Source organism: Cucumis melo, chromosome 7, assembly GCF_025177605.1.
Source record: "Cucumis melo cultivar AY chromosome 7, USDA_Cmelo_AY_1.0, whole genome shotgun sequence".
NCBI lineage: Eukaryota > Viridiplantae > Streptophyta > Magnoliopsida > Cucurbitales > Cucurbitaceae > Cucumis > Cucumis melo.
The window spans coordinates 15,729,316-15,756,616 of NC_066863.1; the positions used below are offsets into that span (position 1 = coordinate 15,729,316).

Consider the following 27,301-nt stretch of genomic DNA (forward strand, 5'->3'; position numbering starts at 1 on the left):
TTTAAAAATATCAAAACTTTAGGTATTGCTAGCTAGTGGTAGCTATACTTGCCCTTGAACTTTTAATCGTAAAAATTAAACCCTCAAAACTTATCATTGTAAAAATTAAATCTAGAAAAATTTGTTTCAAACCAAAAAACTATTAAAAATTTACAAATATTATAAAATATCATCTATTAATGATAAATCACAATACATAACAATGTGTTATCACGTTTCTAAATGATTTATGTTTGGAGATATAATTGCTACAACCATCCTACTTTGAAGACAGTTTTTCAAAGATACGCTAATAATAATAAATAAATAAACACAGGTTTTCATGTCAGCTTCCACATGATGTCCTACAAACTCACACATTAATAAATATACATAGACTATGAATGCGATAATCATACATTAGAAACTGACACTATGTATACGATAATCAAAAATTAGAAAGAGACAAATTCGTGTCCATTGAGTTCATCCCTATGACCAGTATTCATTTTCACATCAGTTGATGCAATGCAAGTACCTCCAAGACTAAAAAGGATGTGCTGCCGAAGCTGAGACAGCGACAAATTACATCATCAGAAAAGACTTAGCAAGAAAACATGAGCGCAGCAACTTCAAATGAGCCATCATGTGCATATCAACATACCACCCTCAGTAGCTTTATTGCTCCATTCTATTCAGAGTTGTGTGGAGGAACACCCTCTACCAACTATGCGTCAAGGCTTTCTGATTCTAGAACGTTTTGTATAACTCCATGTCATTGTTAGCAACAATTATGAATCTACATGCTGTGCGCATGATGTGGCCATCCCTGCTGAGGGTCCAGATTCAGAGTATAAATCCAGTATCAACGATCAAAAAGCCTGCAAATCTACATAAATACCTCCCAAACAAAAGCACTGGTCAATACATTATGATAACTGCATCTGTCCTGTAGTTAAACCAGTCGCCGCCTTCGACTGATACCATTACTAGAAACAAAAATCTTTTACGCAAACAGTAAAACAAGAATTCCAAGCAAGGGTGGGATCACAGTGAGAACTGAGAAGCACAGATGTAAGGTCCAAGAAATGTGTAATCCACAACATAGTAACAGATGAAAATAAACTTCAAAGTAAAAAGATTGGGAGGTGGGGGCCACTTAAATTCTTCGTATCGTTCTATTGAAATGAAGTCCATATGGCAATAACTAAAAAGCAAATGTTTTACACTGATGTATATAGAAAACCATCCTATGTCATCATTATTGTAATAAGCAAGTAAGAACTTGAAGGCAAGCTACATCCGTTTCAACCAGGAAAATTTTACACTGATGCACATAGAAACATCCCAATTGTCATCATTATGTAAATAAGAAAGTAAACAGTTGAAGGCAAGCTAGCTACATAAATTCGAAACTGAGCCAACAAAGATAAAAGAAAGACCTCATCACCACTTTGCTATTGTAATAATTGCAAGATCTAGCACCATAAATCTACACACGGCGTTTCTTTGGGAGTCGGCAACCATTGTGTGCACGTCTTGTCGTATCTTCAATGTAAACAATCGGATTTTGATCACTTCTAGAATCAGTAAATCCATCTCTCCAACTCAAGATGGCTTGCTTTTTCTTCTTAAAAAAGGTAAAGCCTTTCACCCTCATCACAACTGATTTTAGCCCCAATTTTCTAGATTCACGACCAACATACTCTGCAATTGAATCACCAGAATAACGAGACAGTTTAGCCCCCCCTCCTTTCAGTTCTTCAAGACGACCAGCAGAGGCCTTGAGCTTCGTATTTCCCTTGTTATCCGTAACAGTAACAAATGCATTGTTACGCATCAGCTTTATATGAACAATATCAGCATTGTGTTCCATATTGGTTGGCCTAAGGTACTGAGGAACATCCGAAAAAACCTTTTCATCTTCCTCTAAAATTCCCCTAACGAAGTTCAAAGTCTTAAGATTCCTTCCTGTATCTGGAGGATTAGGGCGGTTGTCGTACTCTCCATAACATCTAGAGCTAATAGAATAAGGAACGGAGACACTTTCAGTTGAACGCGCCAAACCCCAACTAGGACCCTGAACTCCCATGGCTTTCCAACCACGTCCTACAATCTCTCGACCAACAGAGCCTGCAATACGCGGAACACTCATCACTAAAGAAAGCAAACCATAAATTCTAATTGTCATGTCCAGAATCAGATAGAAAATAGAGAGCAGTATTCACCTGAGAAGTGGTTGTGTGGTTGAAGGGATCCAGTGAGATGTGAAGGGAGGGGGGAGGAGAAGCGTGAAGGAGCATCTGAGCCAATGAATGGTGAAATGGAGAGGCGAGAGGGAGAAAAGGAAGGGGAACGAGAGAGAGAGGATGAGCGGAAGAGAGGGGAGAGGTGAGAGAGGGAAAGTTTCGGCATCGTCGTGGGAGGGGCGCAGGCGGTTGATTATTGGGAATAAGAAGAAGTGGGGAAAAGAAAACCCTATGAAGTATTTTCCCCTCTTGGTGGACGAGACATAGACATACGATTAAGAGGGAGGAGTAGGAGTGTCCCCACTTTCTTGTTTCTTCAACTTCAAGAATATTGTAAATTAATCTAACCATGGATATTACAATAATTGCTAACAACTTTTCCTTTTTAATTATACCAAAATTTCCTAACCCATGAGGCAATTTTCTCTTTTTGTTAATCCTAAAATACTCTTAACAATTTCTTTTATTAAAAGACAAAACACTATAAATACCATAGTAATCTATAGAAAAAAAAAAAATAGCAAAACCTCCTAGAGATTTTTTTTTATACTTTTTTTTTTGCCTTTCTTGACAGAAAAAGATTGCACCAACATCCCCTACGAGTATCACTCTAGTTTCAACTATTTATCAAAACTTTCATTTCTATAAATCTTAACCAAACGTGATATTTACAAATTATTAGGATTTAAATTAATTAATTAATAACTTTTTCTATTTCTATAATTCATAATACATATAGTTTATTAACGATTTGGATTCAAATTTTATATAATTTCCCTAAAATAATAGCAAATATAAATTCAATACATTATTCTTTATATTTATACTATTTATCAAAATTTTATTAAATAATACATAATACATATTTTTAATAATAATTTGAATTTAGATTTTATATCATCTCTTAAAATCGTCATATACCTAATGCCAAAGATAAATTCAAATATTTCGCATTTTGTATTCTTCAAACTATTTATCAAAAAACAGACCTAAATATTAAATAATACATAGTTTATATATATATATATATATATATATATATATATATATATATATATTAACAATTTGAGTTTAGATTTTATATATATCTCATCCTAAAATCGTTAGTTTGAATTCAAATTTTATACCTTATCCTTGAAATAAAATGATGCTAAGAATAACAATTTGAATTTACATAAGTAATTATCCTAAAATTGTGCTGATTTAATTATAATTTAGAATACCAGTTTTAATATAATTTTAGTTTCATACGTTTGAATTTATTTTTGTTTCGATTCCCAAAATCAACTTTAATTTAAATTTCTTATCATTCCTCTAAAATCTTGCTAATTTAATTTGTTTTTTATTTCGGTTTTGTTAGATTTTAAAGAATTTATTAACGACATTGGTAATTATTATTAAATAATATATAATGTATTTTTTTAATAACCATTTAAAGTTATATTTTAGATTAGATTTCTTAATTTCAGTTCATATTACATTTATTCATACTTTTTATTGTTTTTGGTTTAAAAAATTCTATTTTGGTGGTAAATACAAGGTATTTTGTATTCACATTTTTAAATTTTTTGAATGGTAAATGTTTATTAAATTCTTTAAAATTTAGGTATGCTTAAACTTTCACTTTTATCAATACATTAGTTTTTTTTCCTTATATCTTGCGTATTGAAATTTATTTTTCAAACTCAACAAAAATAAAGTATTTATTTAATTACATTAGAATTGTAAACCAATTTATAGGGTATAAATTTTAAATGAGTATTTGTGTGTTTTTTAAATGTAAAGTAAAAGCATATTTTTTCTAAAAAAATAAATTTATGTTATTGAATTCCTAATTTAAAAAGATGGACAAATTATTTTATAAATTTTAAAATTATTTGATATTCAATTAAAATTATTGGGATTTAAAATTTGTTGCATTTTTTAAATTTTAGATTTTTCTTAACCAAATCGTAATTTACCTCTTCGGCTCCATGAAACTAGGCTATTTATTAATAATTTATATAAGGAAATTATTATTTATTTATTAGTAATTGAATTTCTTATTCAATTAAGTTGTTGGGATTTGAAATTGATTGAAATTATCAAAATGATCTTATAAATCGTCTATTTATTGAAATTATCTTATAAATTTAAAAACTATTTGTTATACATTGTTGGGATTTGAAATTTGATGTATTTCTGAGATTTTTCTTAAACAAATCATAATTTATTAAGGGTTATTTTAAAAAATATAACAAAAAGTTAAAATATTTAGACCGTATAAAACAATTCTAAAATTGGATAAAGCCCATCGATCCACAATAAAAAATACCAAATGCCTCGTCAACCACGTCGTCAACAACGCGCGTAATATATTTGATACACGATGGTTAAATTTAGCTATTGTTTGGTACACAATCATTTAGATTTGTTCATTTAGATCTGGATAGCCAAATCTAAATGATTTATTTTTTCAATTCTATTGTTTATTTTGCTTACACGATTATATTTGGCTACCCCAAATCGAAACAATTTTTTTTTTCAAAATTTGGTACACGATCGTTTATAATGATTTTTTTAAAATTTTTTTGCAACACGTTTATTTTTTTACATGATCGTTTAGATTTGGCTACTTCGATCTAAACGATTTTTTTAAAGATTTTTATACACGATCTTTTAGATTAGGTAAAAGATTTGGTTACCTAATCTAAACGACGTAAAAGAAGAGAAAAAGAAGAAAGACAATGGAAAGAAATCATAGTGGAAAAAAAGAAAAGCAAAGGAAGAAAGACAGATAGAAAAAATCACAGCGGAGAGGAGAGGAAAGACGGAAGGACAAACTTGGAATATTTAAAAAATAGCTAACTTTATGGGCTTTATTACCCGGGTCATAAATATTTTAGTAGTTTGTTATATTTATGAAAATTTCCCAATTTATTATCTATTTATCAATAATTTATATCAGGAAAGTATTTATTTATTTATTAATAATTTAATTTATTATTCAATTGAAGTTGTTGGGATATGAATTTGTTGTTTTTTTTAAAAAAAATTGAGATTTGTCTTAATTAAATTGTAATTTAGTTTTTTATTGTGATGATATTTTCGTTTTCTAATAATTTGAAATTTTATTAAAAATATCTTTTTTGGCATTTTAAAATTTTTTAGGTATGATGATATTTTTTAGAGGAGAAAATCTAGATATATTACAACCAATTCATGGTAGTAAATTGCTGTTTGCATCGGTCTATCAAGGATTGAGGATGTCGTCAAGGTAATTGGCCATGTTTTATTAACCATTAATTTAACTAAGTTACAGGAATTGAATTTGAATGAAAGAAGAATAAGCAAAACGAACTTTGTTTTTGTGAACGGCTGCTGCTTTTTCGATGGTAAACGTCAATGGTGATGAAGAAGTCGAACAAAGGACGGTTTTGAAGTTGGATGAAGAAGACGAACGAGTTTGGTGGAAATTGAGGATTTGATGTCTTTTAAGTGCTTTGATTGTTTTGGTAGGCTAAAATTAGGGGATAGTTGAAATAATTGTGTTTGGGGAGCCTGATTCAATTATGGGGTATTTTGGGTTTTGAAATAATTGTATTTGAGATGTGAGTTTTTTTACAAGAGTAGTGGCATTTAAGAACTTTTGTAGTAGTGTTTTCTTTTTTTTTTTTTTTTTTTCATTTTTTACGATTTTGCTATATTAATAATTTAAATCAACTTTTGTCATTTATCAAAAGTGAACCTGTAAATTTGCTATTTTTCTGGTCAACCCTTATTAAAATCGTAATCATATTTTTGGTCTTCTTCTTAGAGATGTCCATTTAACCCACGGGGAGGAGAATCTCCGAATACATGGGAAATGAGGGAAGGAGTGAGAAAATTATTTTCCTCCTTGGCAACACGGGGATGGGGGCGGAGAATACATTCCTTGACCCCGACCTCACCCTGCCTCGAACAAAAATATAATTAAATATAAATATAAATATTTATTTATTTACTTATTTAATAATATGTAAAATAGTAAATAAAAAGACCTATTTTGATATTCTCTTCCTTTCCTTTTTTTTTCCCTATTCCATTTCTTTTTCCCCCCAATTTCATTTCTATGTTGAGAACTTTTCTTAAAAATTATATGTATATGTTGTGTCTTGACTTGTGCTTTATAAACTTTTCTTAAAAGAATATGTTGTTGTGTCTTAAAAAATGATATAATTGAAGACTTTGTTGGAATACTTATGGATTGATCCTTGATTTTTTGTATGAATTTTTGAAATTTATGGATGGATTTCTAAATGTATCTTCTAATAGTTGAATTTTTTATTTTTATAAACAATGAGAACTTGACATTTTAATTGTTTAAAATAAGAAAATTGATAATATTCTATTGAAAATAAAAAAAACATTGGAAATGTATATACATTTTCAAGTAAATGCAGATTGAATAATGAGATTAAACTTTAAAAAAATGGGGAATGTTTCCTCGTGGGGAACCCAATCATTGTGGAATCCCTGCCCGTTCCCCATGGGAAAATTAGCGGGGATGGGGAATGAGATAGGGAGGCAAGGACGGGGACGGGGAGTGGTTTTCTCTTTAAACGTTATTAAAATAAATGAATTTTCATTATGTTTGAATTTTAGGATACATGTTTTTATATTTCTTTCTTGAAATTCTTGAGTTCAATGACTTCTTTTATGCTTCTCAAACTCTTAAAATGGTTTAGTTTACAAATTAATTGAAATTGAAAATGAATTGGAATGATTACAATGAATTGATCTTTGGTACTACACACGATGAGATTCTTTACACTTGTTGTGTGTTCTAGTGTGGAATGCTTTATCCTTGTGTGATCTGGGATAGGATGCTCTTTCTTGTTGTGTGTTTTGAAATAGGATTCTTTATACTTGCTTTGTGCTCTGGTATAAGATGCCCTTTGCTTGTTGTGTGTTCTGGCATTAGAAGATGTGTTAAACGTAATGAAATTGATGGAGAATTTGTTGTTGTGTTGAGATTTCTCCGTACGGCCGCAACTTAGCAAAAGAGTGTGGTAACGCTTGAGCTGAGGAGGGCACAAAGATGTAATTAAGCATGCAGAATGACTCTACATGATGATCTATAAAATGCGTTACATGAAGTACTTTCCTATGCGATATGATTTACTATCAGTGTTGGCAAGAAAATGGTTTCTACATGATTTATAAATGTTTGCCCAAGAGATTTGAAGTGTGCAATTGTTTAGCGAAGTGAAATGATTTGATATGAACTCATATTCTTACTAAGACGCTTATGTACATAGGTATATCGCATAGTTTGCAAAAAGAATTGCAACGAGTTATGGTAGAATGTATTTATTAAACGCATCGATCAAAAACCCACTCACTAAACACTTTTGTCTAATATTTCAAATGATTTGTTTTATTCCCCCCTCCCCCACCCCCCCCTCCACCCCGCCTCGCCCCAGCTAGCGAAGAACATTCAGTGTTTTGTTGGCTTTTCGGCCTTCAATCTCAAACTATTTAACTAACATTTTGATGATAACAAGTATGAACTTTTTATTCGCAATTTTATTATTTTGAATAGTCCATAACATAGAGCTCAGAACAATGATTCTAACGCCTCTTGAATCACCTAAGTGGGAGTTCAAACGAAAAAAAATTGCTGAAAGAAGCTTAATGGAAAAATACCCGAGATGGTAACGTGGTAGCCAAATCAATTTGAACCAATTAGAAAAAGCCACTTGAAGAAAAAGAGGAGTAACAAGTGGCTTTTATTTTTGTTTTTGTTTTTTTATTGGCTTTTAAAAAGAAAATGAATTTAAAAAGAAGATAAATTTAATATTATTATTTATCTTTGTGTCTAACAACTAGTTTTTTAAAAGATGTTGAACTTGTTTTATTGAGCCTTAAAAAAATTATTTTAAAATGACATATTATTATATTATTATTTTTGTTTGTGCCTAACGGCTAATTGAATTTAAATCTCAACTATTCAATTTTCTTTTACTTACCTCTAGTGACGCAAAATGATTTTGGATTTCAATATCTTTCCTCTCTTTCTAAATATTTAATTTTTCCCCAAATTTTTTAAGGACAATTGTTTTAACTTTACAATCCTCAAAAAGTGCAAAAGCCACCATTGTTATTCTCACTAAAGTATTTCAATTTTCGTTCTTTTCATCTTTGTCCTTGAGAGAATTGTTATTGTACTGTGAGGATTAATTATTGTGAGCTTAAAAATTGTATACTCACTCTTTTTAGAGAGTTTTCTTTTGTGTGTTTTTAAAACTTCAATATATTGTAACGGTTGGATCCTAACCCGTCGAAAGGATCAAATTTGCTCTTGAACCCCAGAAAAGGAGCTAATAGTGGTTCAAGCTTAATCCGTGGAAATAGTCAAAAGAAGGTTTTCTATCAAAATCCCAAGAGGTACATGTAGGTCAAGTTTGACCGAACCGTTATAAAATTACGGTGTCTTCTTCTCTAACTTTTTTCTAATTATTTTTGCATTTAATTTTAGTTGCATATTCTTGTTGGTTGAGATTGATTGCAGACTCTATTACATTCTTTTTTTATTTGTTTTATCAATCTTGTTATTTAACATAATTTAGCTAAAGTTTTTTTTATTTAATTTAAAAATTACCTAATTTGTTTAATGTAGGCTTAATTGTTAAAAAGTTTAGTTAAACCTTATTCACCTCCTTTAGGGTTGCCATACCAGTCCAACATATATTTGACTTGCCATCTTGATAGCATGTAGTGCCATAAACGAATCACATCATCTTGGCATTAATCACTGTTAGCTCCCATAACATGTAGAGTTAGGTGAGTAGAGCAACAAGTTGTGTTTTAAGACTTGTGTATTTCACTTAAGAAAACTCTCTTGTTCCTATCAAATGTACTCTTTTAACAAATATCAATGAAGTGATTGTTATTTCAAAACAAGTTCTTATCGCACTTTAAAGTTTATGTTGTGTTTGTTTCACTTATTAGGTGTTCAACGTGCTATCTCGCAGAGAGATATATGTTGAATGTTATTGAAAGAAAAAAATTGTGAAAGAAAAATATAATATTATTTTAATCTCATTGGCATTCCCACATTGATTAATATTGAATGAAGAGGCTCCTTCTTATACTCATTGGTTGACTAATGGGTTTGGGCCCTTACGGTACACAAGTTTTGGAAGGAGGGAAAAGATAGGCAAATGTGGATATGACTATATCTCCACATGCGTGTGCTGCCGCGGTCCATCGGATGAGGCAAGATAATATATATATTCTTTTTTACGAAAAATTTTCTTTCTTCAGTTTTGGAAAACCCTAAACTTTCCAAGACATTTTCTTCAGTTTTGGAAATTAATTAACATTAACATTTCTCCCCCAAATAAATTTGTGACCGTTGGTCATCCCTTTCTATCACTATATATATCTCGGTCTTCTTTCATTCTAGTACATAAGAAAACAAAATTCGTTCTTCCCTTCTGTGATTCTATGATATTCCGAGCAATAGTGTGTCTATCAATTTTTTAGTGTTTTCTTATTACCAGTTGATTTTCGTGCAAAATATACTAAAGACGAGAGGCTGTTTTATCCTTGGGACGACGAGGCAATTATCTGTTTGCACAATTTAGAGTAGAGTCACGAAACGTCTTAAAGAGAGTGTGTTTTGCGATTCATCTATCTATTAATCTTGTTTATGTTCTGCAGTCGTTTCTGTTCAAGTATTGGTCTACCTTACTATTGTTGTTCTGATTTCTACGTACCAGTTTGCCGAACTGACCAAGCCGTGAGTTGATGACCGAAGTGCAATAATCTTTTAACCCATCAGATGGATGTCAAAACTGCTTTCCTAAATGGTGATTTAGAATAAGAGATTTATACGGAACAACCTGAAGGTTTCATAGTTCACGGTCAAGAATCCAAAGTTTGTAAATTAGATAAATCCCTCTATAGCCTAAAACAAGCTCTCAAGCAATGACACGAAAAGTTTGACAACTTAATCATGTTAAAAGGATTCAAAGTAGATGAGAGTGACAAATGTATCTGCTATAAGACTAAAGATAGGTTATGTACTACCATATGTTTATACGTAGATGACATGTTAATCTTTGGATCAAACTTGCACGTCATAAATGATTAAAATCTATGTCGAGTGCATACTTCGACATGAAAGACTTAGGAGAAGCTAATGTAATCTCAGGTATCAAAATTACTAGAACTGAAAATGGAATTTTCTTAGATCAATCTCATTGCATAGAAAATATTGAACTTCGGAAGTAAACCAACTTGTACACCTTATGACTATAGTGTTAAATTATTCAAAAACACTGGTGACAGTGTTAACCAATTCGAGTATGCTAGTATCATAGGTAGTTTGTGATATGCTGTTGATTGCACTAGACCAGACATAGCTTACGCTGTAGGATTACTATGTAGGTTTACTAGCAGACCTAGTCTAGAATACTAGAATGCAATAAAGAGAGTAATAAGATATCTTAAGAAAACAAAAAACCTAGGATTACATTATAAAAAGTTTTCCTCTGTACTTGAAAGTTATAACAATGCTTATTGGAACTCCCTCTTAGATGACTCAAAAGGCTACAAATGGTTATATTTTTAATATACCAGAAGGAGTTGTTGCTTGGAAATCCAAGAAACAGACAATCTTAGCTCAGTCAATGATGGAGCCAGTGATGATAGAACTAGCTACTGCTAGTGAAGAAGCAAGATGGCTTAGAAGCTTGCTATCAGATATTCCCACATGGAAAAGACCAAAACCAGCCATACTAATCCATTGTGATGATAGTACTGCAACTATCGCAAAAGTTCAGTATCGTTATTATAACGGTAAGAGACGATAGATACGTCGTAAGCACAGTACCATTATAGAGTTGTTCACTACTGGTGCAGTGATAGTGGATTATGTACGATATGATGATAACTTGGCTGATCCTTTGATGAAAAGACTTGCTAGAGAAAAGGTTTTTAAAACCTCAGAAAGAATAGGACTCAATCCTATTAAAATTTGAATTACTGTGAGATAAACTCAACTTGAAAGACTGGAGATCCCAAGAAACAAGCTCAATGGGTAATAACTAATCACAAGTAATATGATGAGAATCATGCTAGATAATTAGAAGTTCCATTCTTATGATTTAGTGATTAGCATGACATCCTAAAGTGCATGGGGAGGCTAAACTTTGTTTTTAATTAAATCTATACTTGAGATCAAGTAAGGTACCTAGCTATAGGAGTACTATTGATAGTATACACATTGAAATGTTAAAAAAAAACTCCAAGCTAGTAAGCTCAGAATGTTAAATTCAAATATTTTAATCTGTAGTTTCCACAAATAAGGAAAAGAAAAAGACCTGACATTTCTACAAACAGTTGGTGTGCGTGTGAACTTGACGACGGGCTTAAAAGCAACCACACCTGGGCCTCTTATCAAATCAAAATTTTGATGCAAAGCACTCAAAATCTAGCCCATTAATAAGTATTTGGAGAATCACATAAACAAAAATAATGACACGGGCCTCTGAGAATCTGGAACTAATGACGATGAAGAACAAAAAAAATAGAAACAGTTGAGAATGACAAAATGGAAGTGGGTTAGTAACGTAATCAAATGGGTAACTATTATAGAGGATTGCAGATTCAAGTTCAGATTAAGATCGAATTCAATTCCCTTTTACGTTGTCGCTAATGCTCTACATTCTAGCTCTGTTCGTCGACGGTGAAAACTTGGTGTAACACGTTTGTTTTGAGAAATTTTGATGTGTCCAACTGCTGCCATAGCTATGAGTTACGAGAATAGTCGATTGGTGGACAGAGATAGAAATAAAAGGGAAAAGGGAAAAAGAATGAAGATGGAGGATAGATGATAAAAGAAAAATGGTCAGATCCGTGACGGTGGTCAGATTGAGCGCGGTTGGGAGACACGGCAACTGGCGGATGGACGTTTGACGATAGGTAAAAATGTTGGCACCGTGTGTGCTTTCGACCGAAGAAGATGAAGGAAAGGGAAAGGGAAAGGGAAAGGGAAGGGAAATGGAGAGGCGTGGGAGAGATGGGTGTGATTTTGGGGATTTGAAATCCTAAAAAAAGTGAAACCCTAAATGCATCTCTTACTATCTTTAATGTCAGTTTTAAAAAAAATGAGCCTTTAATGTCGGTTTAAAACCGACATGAATCTTTCATCTTTAATGTCGGTTTGAAACCGACATCAAAGATTCGCTTTTTTAAAACTGACATTAAACATCTCTATTCATTTTTTCCAACCGACATTAAAGCCCAGTTTTCTTCTAGTGATTTAAGGTTTAGGAATTAGGGTTTAGGTGAAGAGAAACCTAAAACTAGATTCATTGTAATTTTTCATTAGAAAACAAAATTATAGTTGGTAAAAGCGTTGATTGTTCTTTTCTGTTTTCGGTACTTCTTATTTCCGATTGTTATTTGCACTTATTTACATATTTACGGGTTGTGTGTGTGTCACATTCATAAAAACCAATTTATTGAAACGTAACGTATACTTAAAAAATGTTGAAAATGAACATTGTAGTTAAATAAATTAAATTGTTTTACGAAAACTAGGACGATTTGATAAACTAAATATACGAAATTTGTGTATTGGATTTATAATATGAATTAATATATATATATATATATAAACAAATTTCATAACACTACCTACATAACCCTTCCCCCAAACACATCTTATCATAATATTATCATCACCCTTTTTCTAAATACATTTTATCATGACACTATCATAATACTTCCTTCATAACTCTTACCCCAGACACATATTATTATAACACTCCATCCATAACTCTTCCCCAAACACATCTTATCATAATCCTCGTTTATTATAACCTTAACCTTCCATAACCCAACCTTTTTCCCAAACGACCCCTAAATGTTTTCCTTTTGCTTTCTAATTAAATAGGTTATCCTCCTTTGTACAAACCTTTACAACTTCTCAACTTCTTCAGTTCCATTGTGGAAGACACGAACATGAAAAATAGAAAATCTAACAATCAAACTGTGAATATTCAAAATATAGTCATCAGCGGAACATAGCACGATGAAGGCTCGATTCAAAATTCAAAATCGAAGGATGAAGAAGAAAAAATTAACAGCTAATTGTGTTTCTATTGTCAGTAACTTTAATTCCTAATTATCAATTATTTCGTACGCAGTCATTATTTGTTTATTTCTTTTATTGTTCACTAATTTTTCTTCAACAACATATTAACTATTAAACATCACTTCTCAAGCAATCATACCAATTACAGTGTAATATAATTTTAATAAAGATCTATTTGAAGAAAAAAAAAAAGAATTAGACAATATGATATGGGGTCTTTTCAAAAATACAAAAAAGCGGTAGAATAATTTCGAAAATGGAAAAAACCCAGAGGTCCAATGTGTAAAATACAAAAAATGCCCTGTCAACAATGCGCGTAATATATTTGGTAACGCGATTTGGTACACGACTAATTTGTTACACGATCGTTTAATTAATTGGGTTAGAAGATCGTTTAGATTTGGCTATACGATCATTTAGATTTGGGTACACGATCGTTTAGATTTGGCTATACGATCGATTAGATTTGAGTACACGATCGTTTATATTTGACTACACGATCGTTTAGATTTGGGGTTCTAAATCTAAACAATTCTTTTTTTTCAAATTTGGTATCTAATGATTTTTTTTAAAATTTGATATAAACGATTTTTTGAATATTTTTTATACACAATTTTTTAGTTTTGGTTACTACCTAATCTAGATGTAAAAAAAGAAAAAAGACGATACAATGCGCATTAAATGAAAAAAATGAAAAAGAAGAAAGAGAAAGAAATACATGCACGCATCTAAAAAAGAGAGAAAAACAAGAAAGAAGATATATGTAAAAAAAAGAAGTCACAGCTAAAAAAGAAGAGTACACAACGATTAAAAAAACGAGAAAAAAAATATGAAAAGAAAAATTTGAAATATTTAAAAAATAACTAAATTTATGAACTTTGTTACACGTGTCGTAAATATTTTAATAGTTTGTTACAGTTAAAAAAGTTTCTCCATGATATCTTATTTTAACAAAAGATTTCAGTTGCACTAACCGTCTTTTTATCCTAAAATGTCCATAATATTATATTTAATTTGAATGTAATTGAATATTGATATTAAGTTCGACTGTATAATATCTTATTTTAACAAAGATTTCACTTGCAGTACCTTATTTTTATACTAGAATCCCTTAAACATTTAAATCAATTTCAATCTAATTAAATATTGATATTAATTTGAAACAACAGAATATTTAGAATCTAAAATTCTTTTAAATTTTTGTTACAAGAATCTAATAAAATCACATATTTTATCTAAATATCGAATGTCACTTTTGTTTGTTTGTTTGTTTTGTTTTTTTTTTTCTTTAAATAAATCTCGTATTTTTATGTTGTTTCATTTTATCGTTTTGATTTTAAAATCTCATATCTTCCAATCTATCTCGTTTCTCTTTCATAACTATCATATTCTCCAAACTTTTGAAGCAAACTCACATTTTCACCAACTTTTGTTGTGCTCCGAAGCTCAATGTCAGGCATGCAAAAGGAAAAGCACAATTGTACATATATCCTTATTTTTTCATACAGACAATCTCATATTTTTCTTCATTTTTCAATTATCTTAGTTTATATCAATTTCTTAATAACCCAAATTTTAAATTAAAACCTAAATTCCACCGAAACTAACAAAATTTCAAAACCAAAATTTATCCTAAAATAACAAAACAATATATAGTCAAATAAAAAACATTGTTTGACTCTTAACACAAATTTAACTATTAACGTACAATCTTGTTAGAATATTTAAGTTTTAAAATCACTTTACTTATTATCTTTTTTATTATGATAGTTCATATATCGTACAGTTTCATTTATTTTAGATAAACAATTGTCAAATAGTTTACAAAAGAACAAGAGAGCATTGAAGAAAGGATGGAGAAAAAGATGAAAATAGAGAGTTAAAGTGGTGTTGATGGTTTTTGTTCATATACAACAAGAACATTTTTTAGCATTTTTTTAAAGTTGAATAGCATTTTTTAAACTTTTGACGGTTGAAGAAATATTTTTTAATATTTTCTTTTTAAAGTTGAATATTTTTTTTTTAAAGTTGAAGGGTATAGGACATTTTTGACACAAAATGTGAAGTTTAGAGCTTTTTTTTTTTTTTTTTTTTTTTTTTATGATTTAGCCGTTAATTTACCATCTCTTCAATTTTCACACAATTAAAATAATTTAGTGGACACAAATTATAGTTTTTCTACAACAACTTTTGATATATATAAACTTAAAATATGATTTTTTTTTTAAAAAAAACCAACATAAATTATCTGCAAAATCCTAACATTGTATACAACAAGATCTTCGAACTAGATAATTTTAGAAATTAAATTTAGTTAAAGAATAACATACTTTGATCCATGAATAATCTTCTTGAGGAATTGTGTTTCTCACACTTTTCTTTCTTTAAAACTTAATTTAGGTTTCTTGGTGAGTATAATAAACTACTTGATAAGATAGTAAGATGACTAATCTCTAAGGTTCTATTTATAGATACCACCTATCATGGTGTTTGGTGTTTAATTAGAACATTATCTTTTAACCTAATGAGTCTAATAAAATAATAAGCCTGAAAGAGATAAATAACATATAATGCATATGGACCACATTAATAATAATATTATATTTAAAATAAATCTAACAATCTCTCACTTGGCCTATTGACATTATTTATCATATACGTTCATAGACATAATGCACAAAATTAAACTTCATAACATATCATGTCAAATCAAAGAAACTACTAAAGAGTCACGACGGTCATACATCATTGCATTAACATATTCTCTTCCATGTATTACTGAAATAGTTCTTCTATTTATCTATAATAAAGATAATTAATAATGGTCCAACAATAAGTGTCTTTATTAAAGACGATGTCCTATTTGGTTTACCTAATTCATTTATGTATATACTAATCATAAGAACAGAACCATAAGATAAAATTAGAAACAATAAATAAATGAGCTCAAAGTGTCAAATAACACCATCTTGATCTTAATAATGATATCTACTGATACCCATACGTTCAACATGATCATTGAACGTCTTTGGTGGCAATCCTTTAGTCAGTGGATTCACAATCAGAAGTCTAGTGTTAATGTGTTTGATTGACACCCTTTGTTTATGAATTTCTTGTGTAACAGTAAAATATTTTAATTCCATATATTTAACACCTTTAGAATACTTGTTTTTTGAGAAGAAAATTGCTGCAGAATTATCACAATAAATTCTCAGCGGCTTGGCAATACTATCAACAATTCCAAGTCCTGAGATAAAGTTTCGATTTTTTCATGCATTTTCAAGGTGAAAAATTGTCAAAAATTAACACCACTAGCCACATATTGTAGGTAGTACTCATATGCCAAAAGGATTGAACCCATTAGAAGCTAATCCCAAACGATTGTTTCGTGGATCTGAAGCGAACTCAGCAAATTTAGTATCAAAATGCTTCCATCCCTCTGCATCAACTGGATGTCTCAACACGTCATCCATTTCGACTCGTTTATCTTGATGTCATCTCATTTCAGACGAGTCCTCTTGTAATACAAACAATCTCTATAATCTTGATATCAATGAAAAGTGTCGCAATACCTTGTGCGGATTCTTTTCCCTTTGATAGGACTAGCCTTGTACCAAGACTCACCACAAGTTGGACAATGTGCCAAATCGACAAACTCCTTCCAATACAACACACAATCCTACTTACATGCATGAATAGTCTCGTATCTCAAGCCCAAATCACACAACTTTCGTTTTGCTTCATAGAAAGAATTAAAGATAGTAGTACTACACATTGGAAGCGCACATTTTAACAGTTGTAATAACATGTCGAACGACTTGTTACTCCAATCGTTAAGAACCTTGACATGCATCAATGTAATCAAAAAGTTGAAGGATGAAAATTTTGAACAGTCGGGGTATAGCTCACGACAAGCTTGGTTTAATAACTCTTGAAATATATTTGTCGTCTCCTCTTCTACACCACTATTGAACTACATGTCATTCACCAAACCTTCCTCTGCTGTTTCTTCTTCGTGTTCGATCGGAGCTTGTAAATCATGCAACATTTCCAACATTTCATTATCTTCAGAAAACAAATTGCTACTGGTTCCTTCAATATGGAAGGGGTTACAGTTAGTTCTTTCATGAAAAGGGTCACTACTAGTTCCTTTATCAAATCTTTCTATATCTCTGTACAAGTTCACTAGCTCTTTATGATACACCCATTAATGTATAGGAGAGGCACATTCCAATGGTTAACAAATGTCTCTCCATACCCTTAACGAGTCCTAATCGAGTTCATACATCTCTTGCATGGAATTTGAAAACTCCCTCTCTATACTCAACCGATAACTTATTCCTAATGTTCATCTAACTCTTGTCCATTGTTAAAAACCTAGAACATAAATACATATAATTATCTTGCACTATGGACAACCATAGATCTAATTAAATAAACGCACCCTTACTTCTAACAAACAACTCGTGTTCACAAATAATAAACTATAAGCGACCATAACTGCAGGGTAGCCACAACACATCAATAAAAAGTTTCAAATATCAATATCATAAATTTAAAATTTCATCAATATCTCAATTTCAATCATTATTATCACAATTTCAATAATAATTATTCCCTGACATATTATTAAAATTTCATTCACACATATGATTTGGTTCTTAAACAATTAAATATACATTATAGCTATTATTACTCTTTGAATATAGACCATTTAGAAAATTGTATATTGCCTTAATCTTGCTTCCTTTCATGATGTACTGACCTATGCATGTTCGTGAGACCCCACTTTATTGTTGTGATGTTATCTACTTGTAGATTGGGTCTGCTATTAGTGGTACTCATTTTAGCTCATGAATTGGAGATAGAGGATGTGGAATGCAAGTTTATTTGAAGACAAGTTTCATCCAAGGTCATTGAGTTTCAAGCTTTTTTAGTTAAGTTTGTGTTTCTAGAACTAGAATTGTAGTCTTATGATTTTTGGAATAGCATAGTAGGATTGGTTTTGTAATTTTGAAATTATCATATTAGGTTGGGTTGATAGACATAATGTTTTGTATATGACAATATCAAACAAATATGTAAAGTTTTCGAAATGTTGTACATATATGGTAAAATGTTAATATATGTTAAAGTTTTGCAATTGTCCTCGTTCATATTTATGTTCAAGTTTTGAAACTATATTTGATTAATATTGTTGTTTATATATATTTATGAAACTGTTGTTGGACCGCTATACATGACAATGAGAGCACAATACATGAACAAAAATATAATTGAATTACAATTTTTAAAAAAGTTCGGGATATGCTTGACGGTTTTAAAATTTCATAAAGTACATTCTTGACGTTTTTAAAATGTCATAAAGAAGTACATTCTTAATGTTATAAACAAGCATATTCTTGACGGTTTTTCAATGTCATGAACAATCAATTTCTTGACGGTTATTAAATGTCATGAAATACACATACTCTTGACGGTTTTAAACTATCATGAACACTTATACTCTTGACGGGTTTAAATTGTCATAAAAATTTGTACACTCAACGTTTATAAAACGTCAACGTTTACTATTCTTGACGTTTTTATCAACCGTTAAAAATTTCAACTTTCTTGACACTGACTTCAATGAGGGTTTTAAAATCATCAAGAATAATAATTCTTGACAGTTTAAAAACGTCAAGAGAGTCTGTTTTGTAGTAGTGTACAATTTACATATACAATATACAATAGGGGTTTTTTCAAAAATTGAAACATTTAGCAAACTATTTAAACTTCATAGAATAAAATCACTATCAGACAAAAAATTTTACACTAGATTTTTCTAGGAAGTGTAATATTTTGTCAAATGTTCTACTTTTGATAATTTTCCTATACAATATACAATTTATACATACAATCTAATATATATTTTTTAGAAACGAAAACAGAGCAAAATACACTATTTTTATTGGTAGAGACGACAAACCAAATAGGTGACAACACGAGATATTTGAATATGATTCAAATTTGCATTAAATTAGAAATTAATTAATTAGAGAATTAATTAATAGTTTTGTTTAATTTTATTTACATAAATTTGATTTAATTAAATTAAAACATTAGGTTATGTGAGAGATATTCATTTAAATATAATTTAAATAAAATATGAATTAAATATGATTTAGAAAAATTTTCATGAAGGTAACAAAACACCAAACTATTTACGGTCTGTATAACAAAGCTCATAAAATTAGTCATTTTTTAAATACTCCATGTTTGCCCTTTCATCTTTTCTTTCCTCCTTGCTGCGATTTCTTTCATCGTCGTCCTCCTCGCTGCAATTTCTTTTGTCGTCTTTCTTCTTTTCCTCTTCTTTTTTTTTTTTCCGCTGCGATTTCTTTCCATCGTCTTTCTTCTTTTTTATCCGTTGCGATTCCTTTCCATCCTCTTTTTTTCTTTTCCTCTTTTTTTATACGTCGTTTAATCTTTCCATCGTCTTTCTTCTTTTCCTCTTCTTCTTTTTCCTCTGCGATTTTTTTACGCCATTTAAATTTGGGTAGTCAAATCTAAACTATCGTGTACAAAAAATAGCAGAAACTATCGTGTACAAAAAATAGCAGAATCTAAAAGATCTGTATAAAGAATCTTGAAAAAATTCATTTCGATTGGAGTAGCCAAATATACACAATCGTGTATAAAAAGTAAATGTTGTATAAAAGAACAAACCATCGTGTAAATAAATCTAAACGATCTTGTACTTAAATAGTTAAAAAAATCGTTTATCCAAATCTAAACGATCGTGTACTAAAGAATCTTGAAAAAATAAATGATCGTGTAGACAAATCCAAAAGATCGTGTAAAAAAATAATCTAAATGATCGTGTAAAAAAAAGTAAACGATCACGTACAAATTTTTTTTTTTAAAAATCGTTTAGCCAAATCTAAACAATCGTGTATCAAAAGAAAAACGATTTGCCTACCCAAATCTAAATGATCAAATCTAAACGGTCGTGTAACCAATTTTAAACGTAACCGAATTAAACGATCGTGTAATCAAATTAAACGATAGAATAAAAAAATAATTGCCAAATTAAATGACAAATCTAAACGATCGTGTACCAAATATTTTGCCGCTTTGTTCTATTTGTAAAAAGACCCATATAATTTAATTAATTATTAATTCAATTAATTATTTAATTTATTTTAAATTAATTGATTATTTTAATATTAACTTAATTTAAGGGTTCTTTTAAAACATATAACAAAGCGGCAAAATATTTACACTATATAGAACAATTTCGAAAACAGAAAAAGTCCACATGCCCAAAATGAAAAATACCAAAATTGTTCTAGTCAACAACGCACATAATATATTTGATACATGATCTTGTACCAAAATCGTTTACATTTGGTATACGATTGTTTAGTTTGATTATTCTTTGATATACGATCATTTAAATTTGACTATTCTTTGGTACACGATTGTTTAAATTTTGCTATTTTTTGGTACATGATTGTTTAGATTTAGACGAATTTTTTTTTTAAATTCTTTGGTACACAATCGTTTAGATTTGGCTACACGATTTTTTTTTCAAGATTTTTTGCTACACGATTGTGTACCAATATTCCAACGATCTTTTTTTTCAAGATTCAACACTTATTCCAAGATCTTTTATATTTATTAGATTTGGGATTTGTTTTGTTGTTGAAAATCAATTGAGGTAGGCTAATAGCGTCTGATTTTTTAGTTTTAGAGTAACTTTAGTTAAAGTTGTGGTGTGTAATTTGATTCAAGATAGTGGGGACTTCTAAATTGCCAAGTTACTTCTCGGAATGTTTTGGAACTCGATTGACACTATTGGTAGAATGGATTCTGAAATTTGTTTGATGATGTTTGGACTTTGCCAAGTAGATTGGTCCTTAGATGTGATTTATTGTGAAATTTATGGATGATAATCATGTTTTGTTTGATTAGAGATTATGTGAACTCACGTAGGGCCTCATATACTACTTGTTGCATCAACCAATAGCTGACTAAGATTAAGGATAAGGATAGAGTACTTTTGTTTGATTAGAAATTTCCTTCTAATAATTTTGACAACTTGAGATTAAGGATGGAGTATTTAAGGATAGACTATGTTGATGGCTGGTTATAATTGATTTCAAACCAAATAGCTGATCTTTTTCAAGTGAGAGATGCAGGTATTACAAACTTGTTTTGGATTTGTGGTTTTTTTGCTTTATCATATCTTCCCTCTTAAAGGAGTTGAAACGCACTTCTTGATCTTTAAATGCCATATGCCATGATGTGTTCTAATCTTCCCGTTTCAATTGATGTCTAAGTTGTATGTTATTCTTAAAAAAAGTTTTCAAGCTTGCATCTTTGCTGTCAAATGTTGGTCTTGATCAATATGCTGCATCTCATGTCTTTTTTTCAAAAAAGGTGTTCTAGCTAGCTTGAGTTGGCCGAACTTGACTTGATGAATATGCATCTCATGTCTGCTTCAATTCTCTTCAGCTGCTAATACTATTAAAAAAAATATCAACTTAATGGGACTACTTCTTCGACAAATTTGACTTAAAGATGAAGAGGATAGACTAGGAAATGTTGTCTAGAAAGTTATTCGATTTCCTGGATCTTATTGGTTTTGTTGCTTTTCTTGGAGTGATCTTGCTTTAGTATTTATAGCAACTCTCCATTCCTTATTTGCTTTAGTATAAACGTAATTATTATTGCGGCCTTTTGTTTATTGCCTTTATTATTAGGATATAGATGCTCCCAATAATTTGTTTCAGTTTTTTTCATCATCTTAAATCACCAATGTAACTATTTGAAGGGATAGAAGCCCTACAATGAAATAAATTTAAACCGAACTATAACTCAAATTTAATTGGGATCTAAAAATACTTGGTGTGCATTGAAAATATATCGAAACAAAATTTCTATGGCTAAGTATACAGTACATCGGAAATATACATAAATAAATCTTCTATGGCTAAGCATGCTATAAAAAAAAAATACAGAGAATATGAAATAAGTACTTACTCTCGTTGAAGTCTATATATCTACTAAAACTCCAATATTGGAGTACCACCACTTAGAGACTTTTCTATTATCTGAAAATGAAATTTTGGTTTGTGGGAACAAAAATTGGAAAAAATTTTTTAGAGAGTAAGTAGTACTCATAAGTATCTTTGATCTGCTAAAAAATCCCTTCCCTATTCTTCAATTGAAGGAGATAGAGGTAATATTGGAATATGTGAGAGAATCACCCACATTTTCTATTAATTTGATTTAATTTAAATTAAATTAGATTAAGAAATTTTTTCATAAATATAACAAAGCGGCAAAATATTTATGGCCCATGTAACAAAATCAAAGAGCTCATGAAGCCGACCATATTTTTCTAAATATTTTAGGTTTGTCTTTCCTTTCCATCTTCTTTCTTCTCCTTTTTTTTTCTGCAATTTTTTTTCCTTTTCATCGTCTTTTTCTCTTCTTCTTCTGCCATTTTTCTTTTAATTCTTTTTCTAGATCGTGTACCAAATATAAAAGATCTATTTTTCTTTTCTTTTCAAATTATTATTTGGTTGTTCAAGATCGTATACCAAATATAAAAAATCTTTTACTCTGAAACCGTCTCCAATCCACTACTACACCAATAAAAATGATACTAACTTTAAGAAAAAAAAAATAGAGGCAAACAAAATTGCCCATTAAGCTCTAGTGTGCAAGAATCCAACAGACAAAATTGCCCATTAAGCTCTAGTGCGCAGGAATCCAATCTATAATTCAAAAAGTTTAAGAGTTAATTAAAGATTTGGTCAACTACAAGCAAAATAGAGCTTAGATAAAAGAACCATATCCTCGATATTATTGTATTCAAGAAGGGAGATGTAGGTGCTTATATTGGCGATGTTCTTAACCAGAATCATGACAGCCATATCAACCTTTGGGTACTTCGCAAAAGAAAAGAAAAGAGATTTACAAAAGAAAAGGAAAGAAAAGAAAATAGTAGACTAGATAATTGAATTTGTAGTTAGACTTGCAAATAGTAGCTACTAAGAATTTGATAGTAGCAAAAGAGGAACAATGTTTATACCACTACTACAAAATCTACTTTACTTGACACTAGGCACTTTTACATACTTGACGCTTTTGTTAAAAAAGCGTCAAGTATTGAAAATTTTAAAGGAAAAACTTCAAGTATAGTCTAAAATAAGTGGAGTTTTCACGGAGTTTTTCGGATAATTTTACGTTAACCTTTACTTGACATTTTTTTCGCGTCATGACGTTGTATTCGTGTCAAGTATTGCGAAACTTTACTTGACGTGAAAATAACGTCAAGAATAGTTTAAAGAAGACAAAATTTTCACCAAAATTATTGAATTATTTTTACTTGACGTTTTGTGTCGCGTCAAGTATAGTGGAGACTGTACTTGACGGTTTTTTAGCGTCAAGTATAGTGTGGATTTTACCTGATGTTTATTGCACGTCAAGTATGGTTGACATTTACTTGACGTGGAAATAACGTCAAGTATATTTAAAATTTTTATTTGATACTTTGAAAAGTAATATTTTAAAAATGTCAAATATAAAAATATAAAAATATAAAATATAAAAGTATTTTTTATTTCTCTCATTTCATCAAATAAGCTTATTAAAATAAATTTATTAAAATAAAGTTATTAAAATAAAGTTATTACAATGTTATTAAAATAAACTTATTAAAATAAATTTAGCAAAAGAAACCTATTAAAAATTAATTTAGTAAAAAAAATGTATTAAAATAAATTTAGTAAAAAAAAACTTATTAAAATAATTAAATAATTTTATTGAAAACAAATTTATTAAAAAATTCCTTCCAAAAAACCTTTCATTTTCCCCCTTTCTCTCCCCAAACCCTCAACCTCTCTATCTCCATCCCAAAACCCATGCTAACCCAAGCCTTTCGCGAAGACTCACACTGACGACGATGACCCACGCTACGACGATCCACACCACGACGACCCACTCCGCTACGACCCACGCAGCAGACTCTTACCCATGACGATTCCGACCAAAATCTTCACCTTCCTTGTCCAGCCTTGTCCGACGAGCCTCCAACGGCAGCGACCTGCAGACAGCGGTGTGGGTGTACCCAACCTCTGACCACGAGCGACTAGCCTCACTGACGACAACCCACTCAGATTGACGCCTAGCGTTATTTTCCAGTGGAGGAGGCGGTAAAGACGTGGAGGCGGCAATGGCGGAGGAGCGGAGAATGAAGCGGGCGGAGAAGTTGTCGTTGCCGCCGACTGCAATCATTTTTGGAGGAGTTTTTGGCCAGAGAAAATTGTCAGGCGTTGCCGGAGTGCCATCATTTTTTTCATTTGGAGTGTATTGAGGTTTGGTTTAGTAAGAAATTTACGTGCCCTATTTGCCGTAATTGTGTTGCAACTTAGATTAATTTCTTCTTCTTCCTCTCATTTCTTTTCTCTCTACGTTGATTAGAGAATTTTACATATAATTATAGCTTTTAATTTGGCTTTCGTTTTTAAATTTTATCTTTGAAACTACAAAACTTAAATAGGTAAAGTAACATAAATTCTTCTCCAGCTGCCTCTTATGAAAATCATGCCTAACCATTGGAATTGGATTGAAGTGTTTGGATGTTATTATGAATCCTTGGAACTCTTCTGTTGATATGTTTGGGTCAGTTTCAAAGTTCGATCAATCTTATCTTTTGTTTGGCAATGAAGAGTACCTATTCATATTTCAAGAAGCATATGGGGCTGTGATTCATTATCTTTTCAATGACCCTTGGTAATGTTATGCATTCTATGTCTAACTACGAAGATTAGGTAGATATTTTATTTTTCTCCTCTCCTGCCTTTTTTTTTAAATGATCAATGGGTGTGTCTTACATTTGATACTGTGACTGGTTTCCTATACATGTAGGTATGTTGAGGTAAATATGGATTCTAAAGCTCTTGTCTGGCCATTATTCAACAGTTTGCAAGCATTTTGGTCAGGGCTTCAGGTTTTAGTTTTTCTCTTACATATTTATAATGTTAATTGTTTTATCATGTTTCCTGTAGGTTATAAACTATATATCATGCTTCCAAGATCAAATATTTTCTTGTAAGAGATATATCTGTCGGTTTCTTTTGTTGATAAAGGGAAGTTCTTACTCTAGATGTTCATCTTTATTGATCACCTAGGTGTTTGATATTCTATAATTAAGGATGAATTGGTTCTTGGCTTTTGATATGTTTATTTTTTATAATTTTGTTTTTATTTTTATTTCCACTTTTTGTTTGAATTTGTTCTTTTTGTTTACCTAAATTGAAATTTTGTCAATTTCTTTTATTAGAGATTAAACACCAACTACATAGTAGAGAAGGGTAACTGAAAAATTCAATTCAACGGTTCAAATCGACGTTTAGAACTTAATTAAGAGAAAATCGATTGGAACTTATTTTCTTAAAAAAATAAACCAAACCATTACAACACTTGTTAATTTTAGCTTGATTTTGATGTAAATGATTTTACTACTAGAACACTTAGGCTAGATTGGGACTTGTTTGTTGATAGGATAGTAAGTTGCATGAGTTACCTGATTTTGAATATTGTAAATTTTTTTTGTAGATCCAAGATTATCATATTATAAGTATAGATAAATCATGGATGTCAAAGAGTAGATTATCTAAAGAGTTTGAGTTGGGTGTAGAGAACTTCATGATATTTGGATTTTTCAATACAACTAATACTTCTATACGTTGCCCTTGTTGAAACTATGGAAATTGTCATCTTACCTTCTCCTAATGACCTCCATACATATGTATGAAGCAACGAAAATGTTAGGTGCACTAGGAATGGAATATGAAAAGATTCATGCATGACCTAATGATTGTTGCTTGTATCGAAAGGAATATGCCAACGCAATTGTGTGCCCTGAATGCATTGTTCTTTGGTTTTGTGTTATAGTGTCCTTTACAAGTAGGAACTGTTGCATGTAGATATTATGTCATGAGATACATGTGTGAAATCGTGAGCAAGGACACAAACATTATTACTGATGCGGTATGTTTTTAAACTACTTACATTGTAACGTTATAAATGGTATAATATGACTATTTTTTTAAGAAAGTGTCTACTTGACTTTTTATGTTTTACAGATTGATACAAGAAACTCATACTCACAGCTTGAATTGGATGAAGTACGAGTGGAGTGGGCTGAATTTTTAGCTCGGTACATATGATATATACACCTATATATGATCTTCTTAATTTTGTATATGGCTAACATAGGAGAATGTCCATAACATTTTTTGTGTAAATGTTTTGTTCATAGCCATTATACTTACATGTTAGACAATAGATGTAAGGAGATAGACTTTAGTTTTGGTACACAAGTTAGTTATTATTATTGGTTATATAAGGTAACTATTATTATTGTTGATTTTGGAATAGGCCACAGATAGGAAATTTTAGTTGGCTATATTTGGATTGAAATTGTGTAATTGTTTTTGACATTGGTGAGAAGAATGAAATTATTGTTGGTTTACTTAATTATTTGTCATTTTTTTGTTGTGTAACTATTGGTTCTGAAAAATTTGTATATTTGATATATATTAATAAACAGTACTATACCTAACGTCTAAATATATGTCAAGTATACAATATTCCTTTACATGCAAAAACGTCAAGTATATGTTTACTTGACACGTAAAAGGCGTCAAGTATACAACCTTACTTGACACATAAAAGGCAAAGTGCGATAGATTACTTGACGTTAATACAGTGTCAAGTAAACGTATACTTGATGGTTTTTTAGTGTAAAGTACACGTATACTTGACGGTTTTTTAGTGTCAAGTAAATGTATACTTGATGGTGTTTAAGTGTCAAGTATACTTATACTTGACGGTTTTGTAGTGTCAAGTATACGTATACTTGACAGTTTTTTAGTGTCAAATAATC

At 30.5% G+C, this 27,301-nt stretch overlaps 2 protein-coding genes across 8 annotated transcripts; one reads left to right on the plus strand and one right to left on the minus strand.

Moving 5' to 3' along the window:
• Positions 1–274: 274 nt before the first annotated feature.
• LOC103495763 (probable ribosomal protein S11, mitochondrial) lies at positions 275–2,531 on the minus strand. Of its 5 annotated transcripts, none has more exons than XR_007822453.1 (4): positions 2,208–2,493; positions 1,422–2,112; positions 644–808; positions 275–548 (listed from the first exon to the last, which is right to left on the minus strand). XR_007822453.1 is itself a non-coding variant. In XM_008457419.2 (2 exons), exons 1-2 carry the CDS (start codon positions 2,392–2,394, stop codon positions 1,472–1,474), a joined length of 828 nt encoding a protein of 275 aa, XP_008455641.1. In that variant the 5' UTR covers positions 2,395–2,531; the 3' UTR covers positions 1,129–1,471. The 5 variants fall into 5 exon arrangements, 1 of the variants encoding a protein (XP_008455641.1); XR_007822452.1 differs by having other exon boundaries at positions 644–868; XR_007822451.1 differs by having other exon boundaries at positions 275–808.
• An 18,907-nt stretch (positions 2,532–21,438) lies between these two features.
• LOC103495764 (uncharacterized) lies at positions 21,439–26,892 on the plus strand. 3 transcript variants are annotated; one of them, XM_051087621.1, is made up of 5 exons: positions 21,439–21,539; positions 24,937–25,143; positions 25,279–25,360; positions 26,308–26,403; positions 26,499–26,892. In XM_051087621.1, the coding sequence occupies exons 2-5, from the start codon at positions 24,998–25,000 to the stop codon at positions 26,580–26,582; spliced, it is 408 nt and encodes a 135-aa protein (XP_050943578.1). In that variant the 5' UTR covers positions 21,439–21,539; positions 24,937–24,997; the 3' UTR covers positions 26,583–26,892. The 3 variants fall into 3 exon arrangements, 2 of the variants coding, with proteins under 2 accessions (XP_050943578.1, XP_050943579.1); XM_051087622.1 differs by lacking the exon at positions 21,439–21,539 and having other exon boundaries at positions 24,069–25,181; XR_007822454.1 differs by lacking the exons at positions 24,937–25,143; positions 25,279–25,360 and having other exon boundaries at positions 21,525–21,539; positions 25,419–26,403.
• Positions 26,893–27,301: the final 409 nt, after the last annotated feature.

What these genes read in the sequence shown, in the direction of transcription:
- LOC103495764 (XM_051087621.1), top strand. Translation starts at nt 24,998, where the DNA reads ATGAATCCTTGGAACTCTTCTGTTGATATGTTTGGGTCAGTTTCAAAG. An exon ending in TATCTTTTCAATGACCCTTG is followed by an intron (nt 25,144 to 25,278) that starts GTAATGTTATGC and finishes CTATACATGTAG; the next exon opens with GTATGTTGAGGTAAATATGG. An exon ending in CATTTTGGTCAGGGCTTCAG is followed by an intron (nt 25,361 to 26,307) that starts GTTTTAGTTTTT and finishes TTTGTGTTATAG; the next exon opens with TGTCCTTTACAAGTAGGAAC.
- LOC103495763 (XM_008457419.2), bottom strand. Translation starts at nt 2,394, where the DNA reads ATGCCGAAACTTTCCCTCTCTCACCTCTCCCCTCTCTTCCGCTCATCC. An exon ending in ACCACACAACCACTTCTCAG is followed by an intron (nt 2,113 to 2,207) that starts GTGAATACTGCT and finishes CGCGTATTGCAG; the next exon opens with GCTCTGTTGGTCGAGAGATT.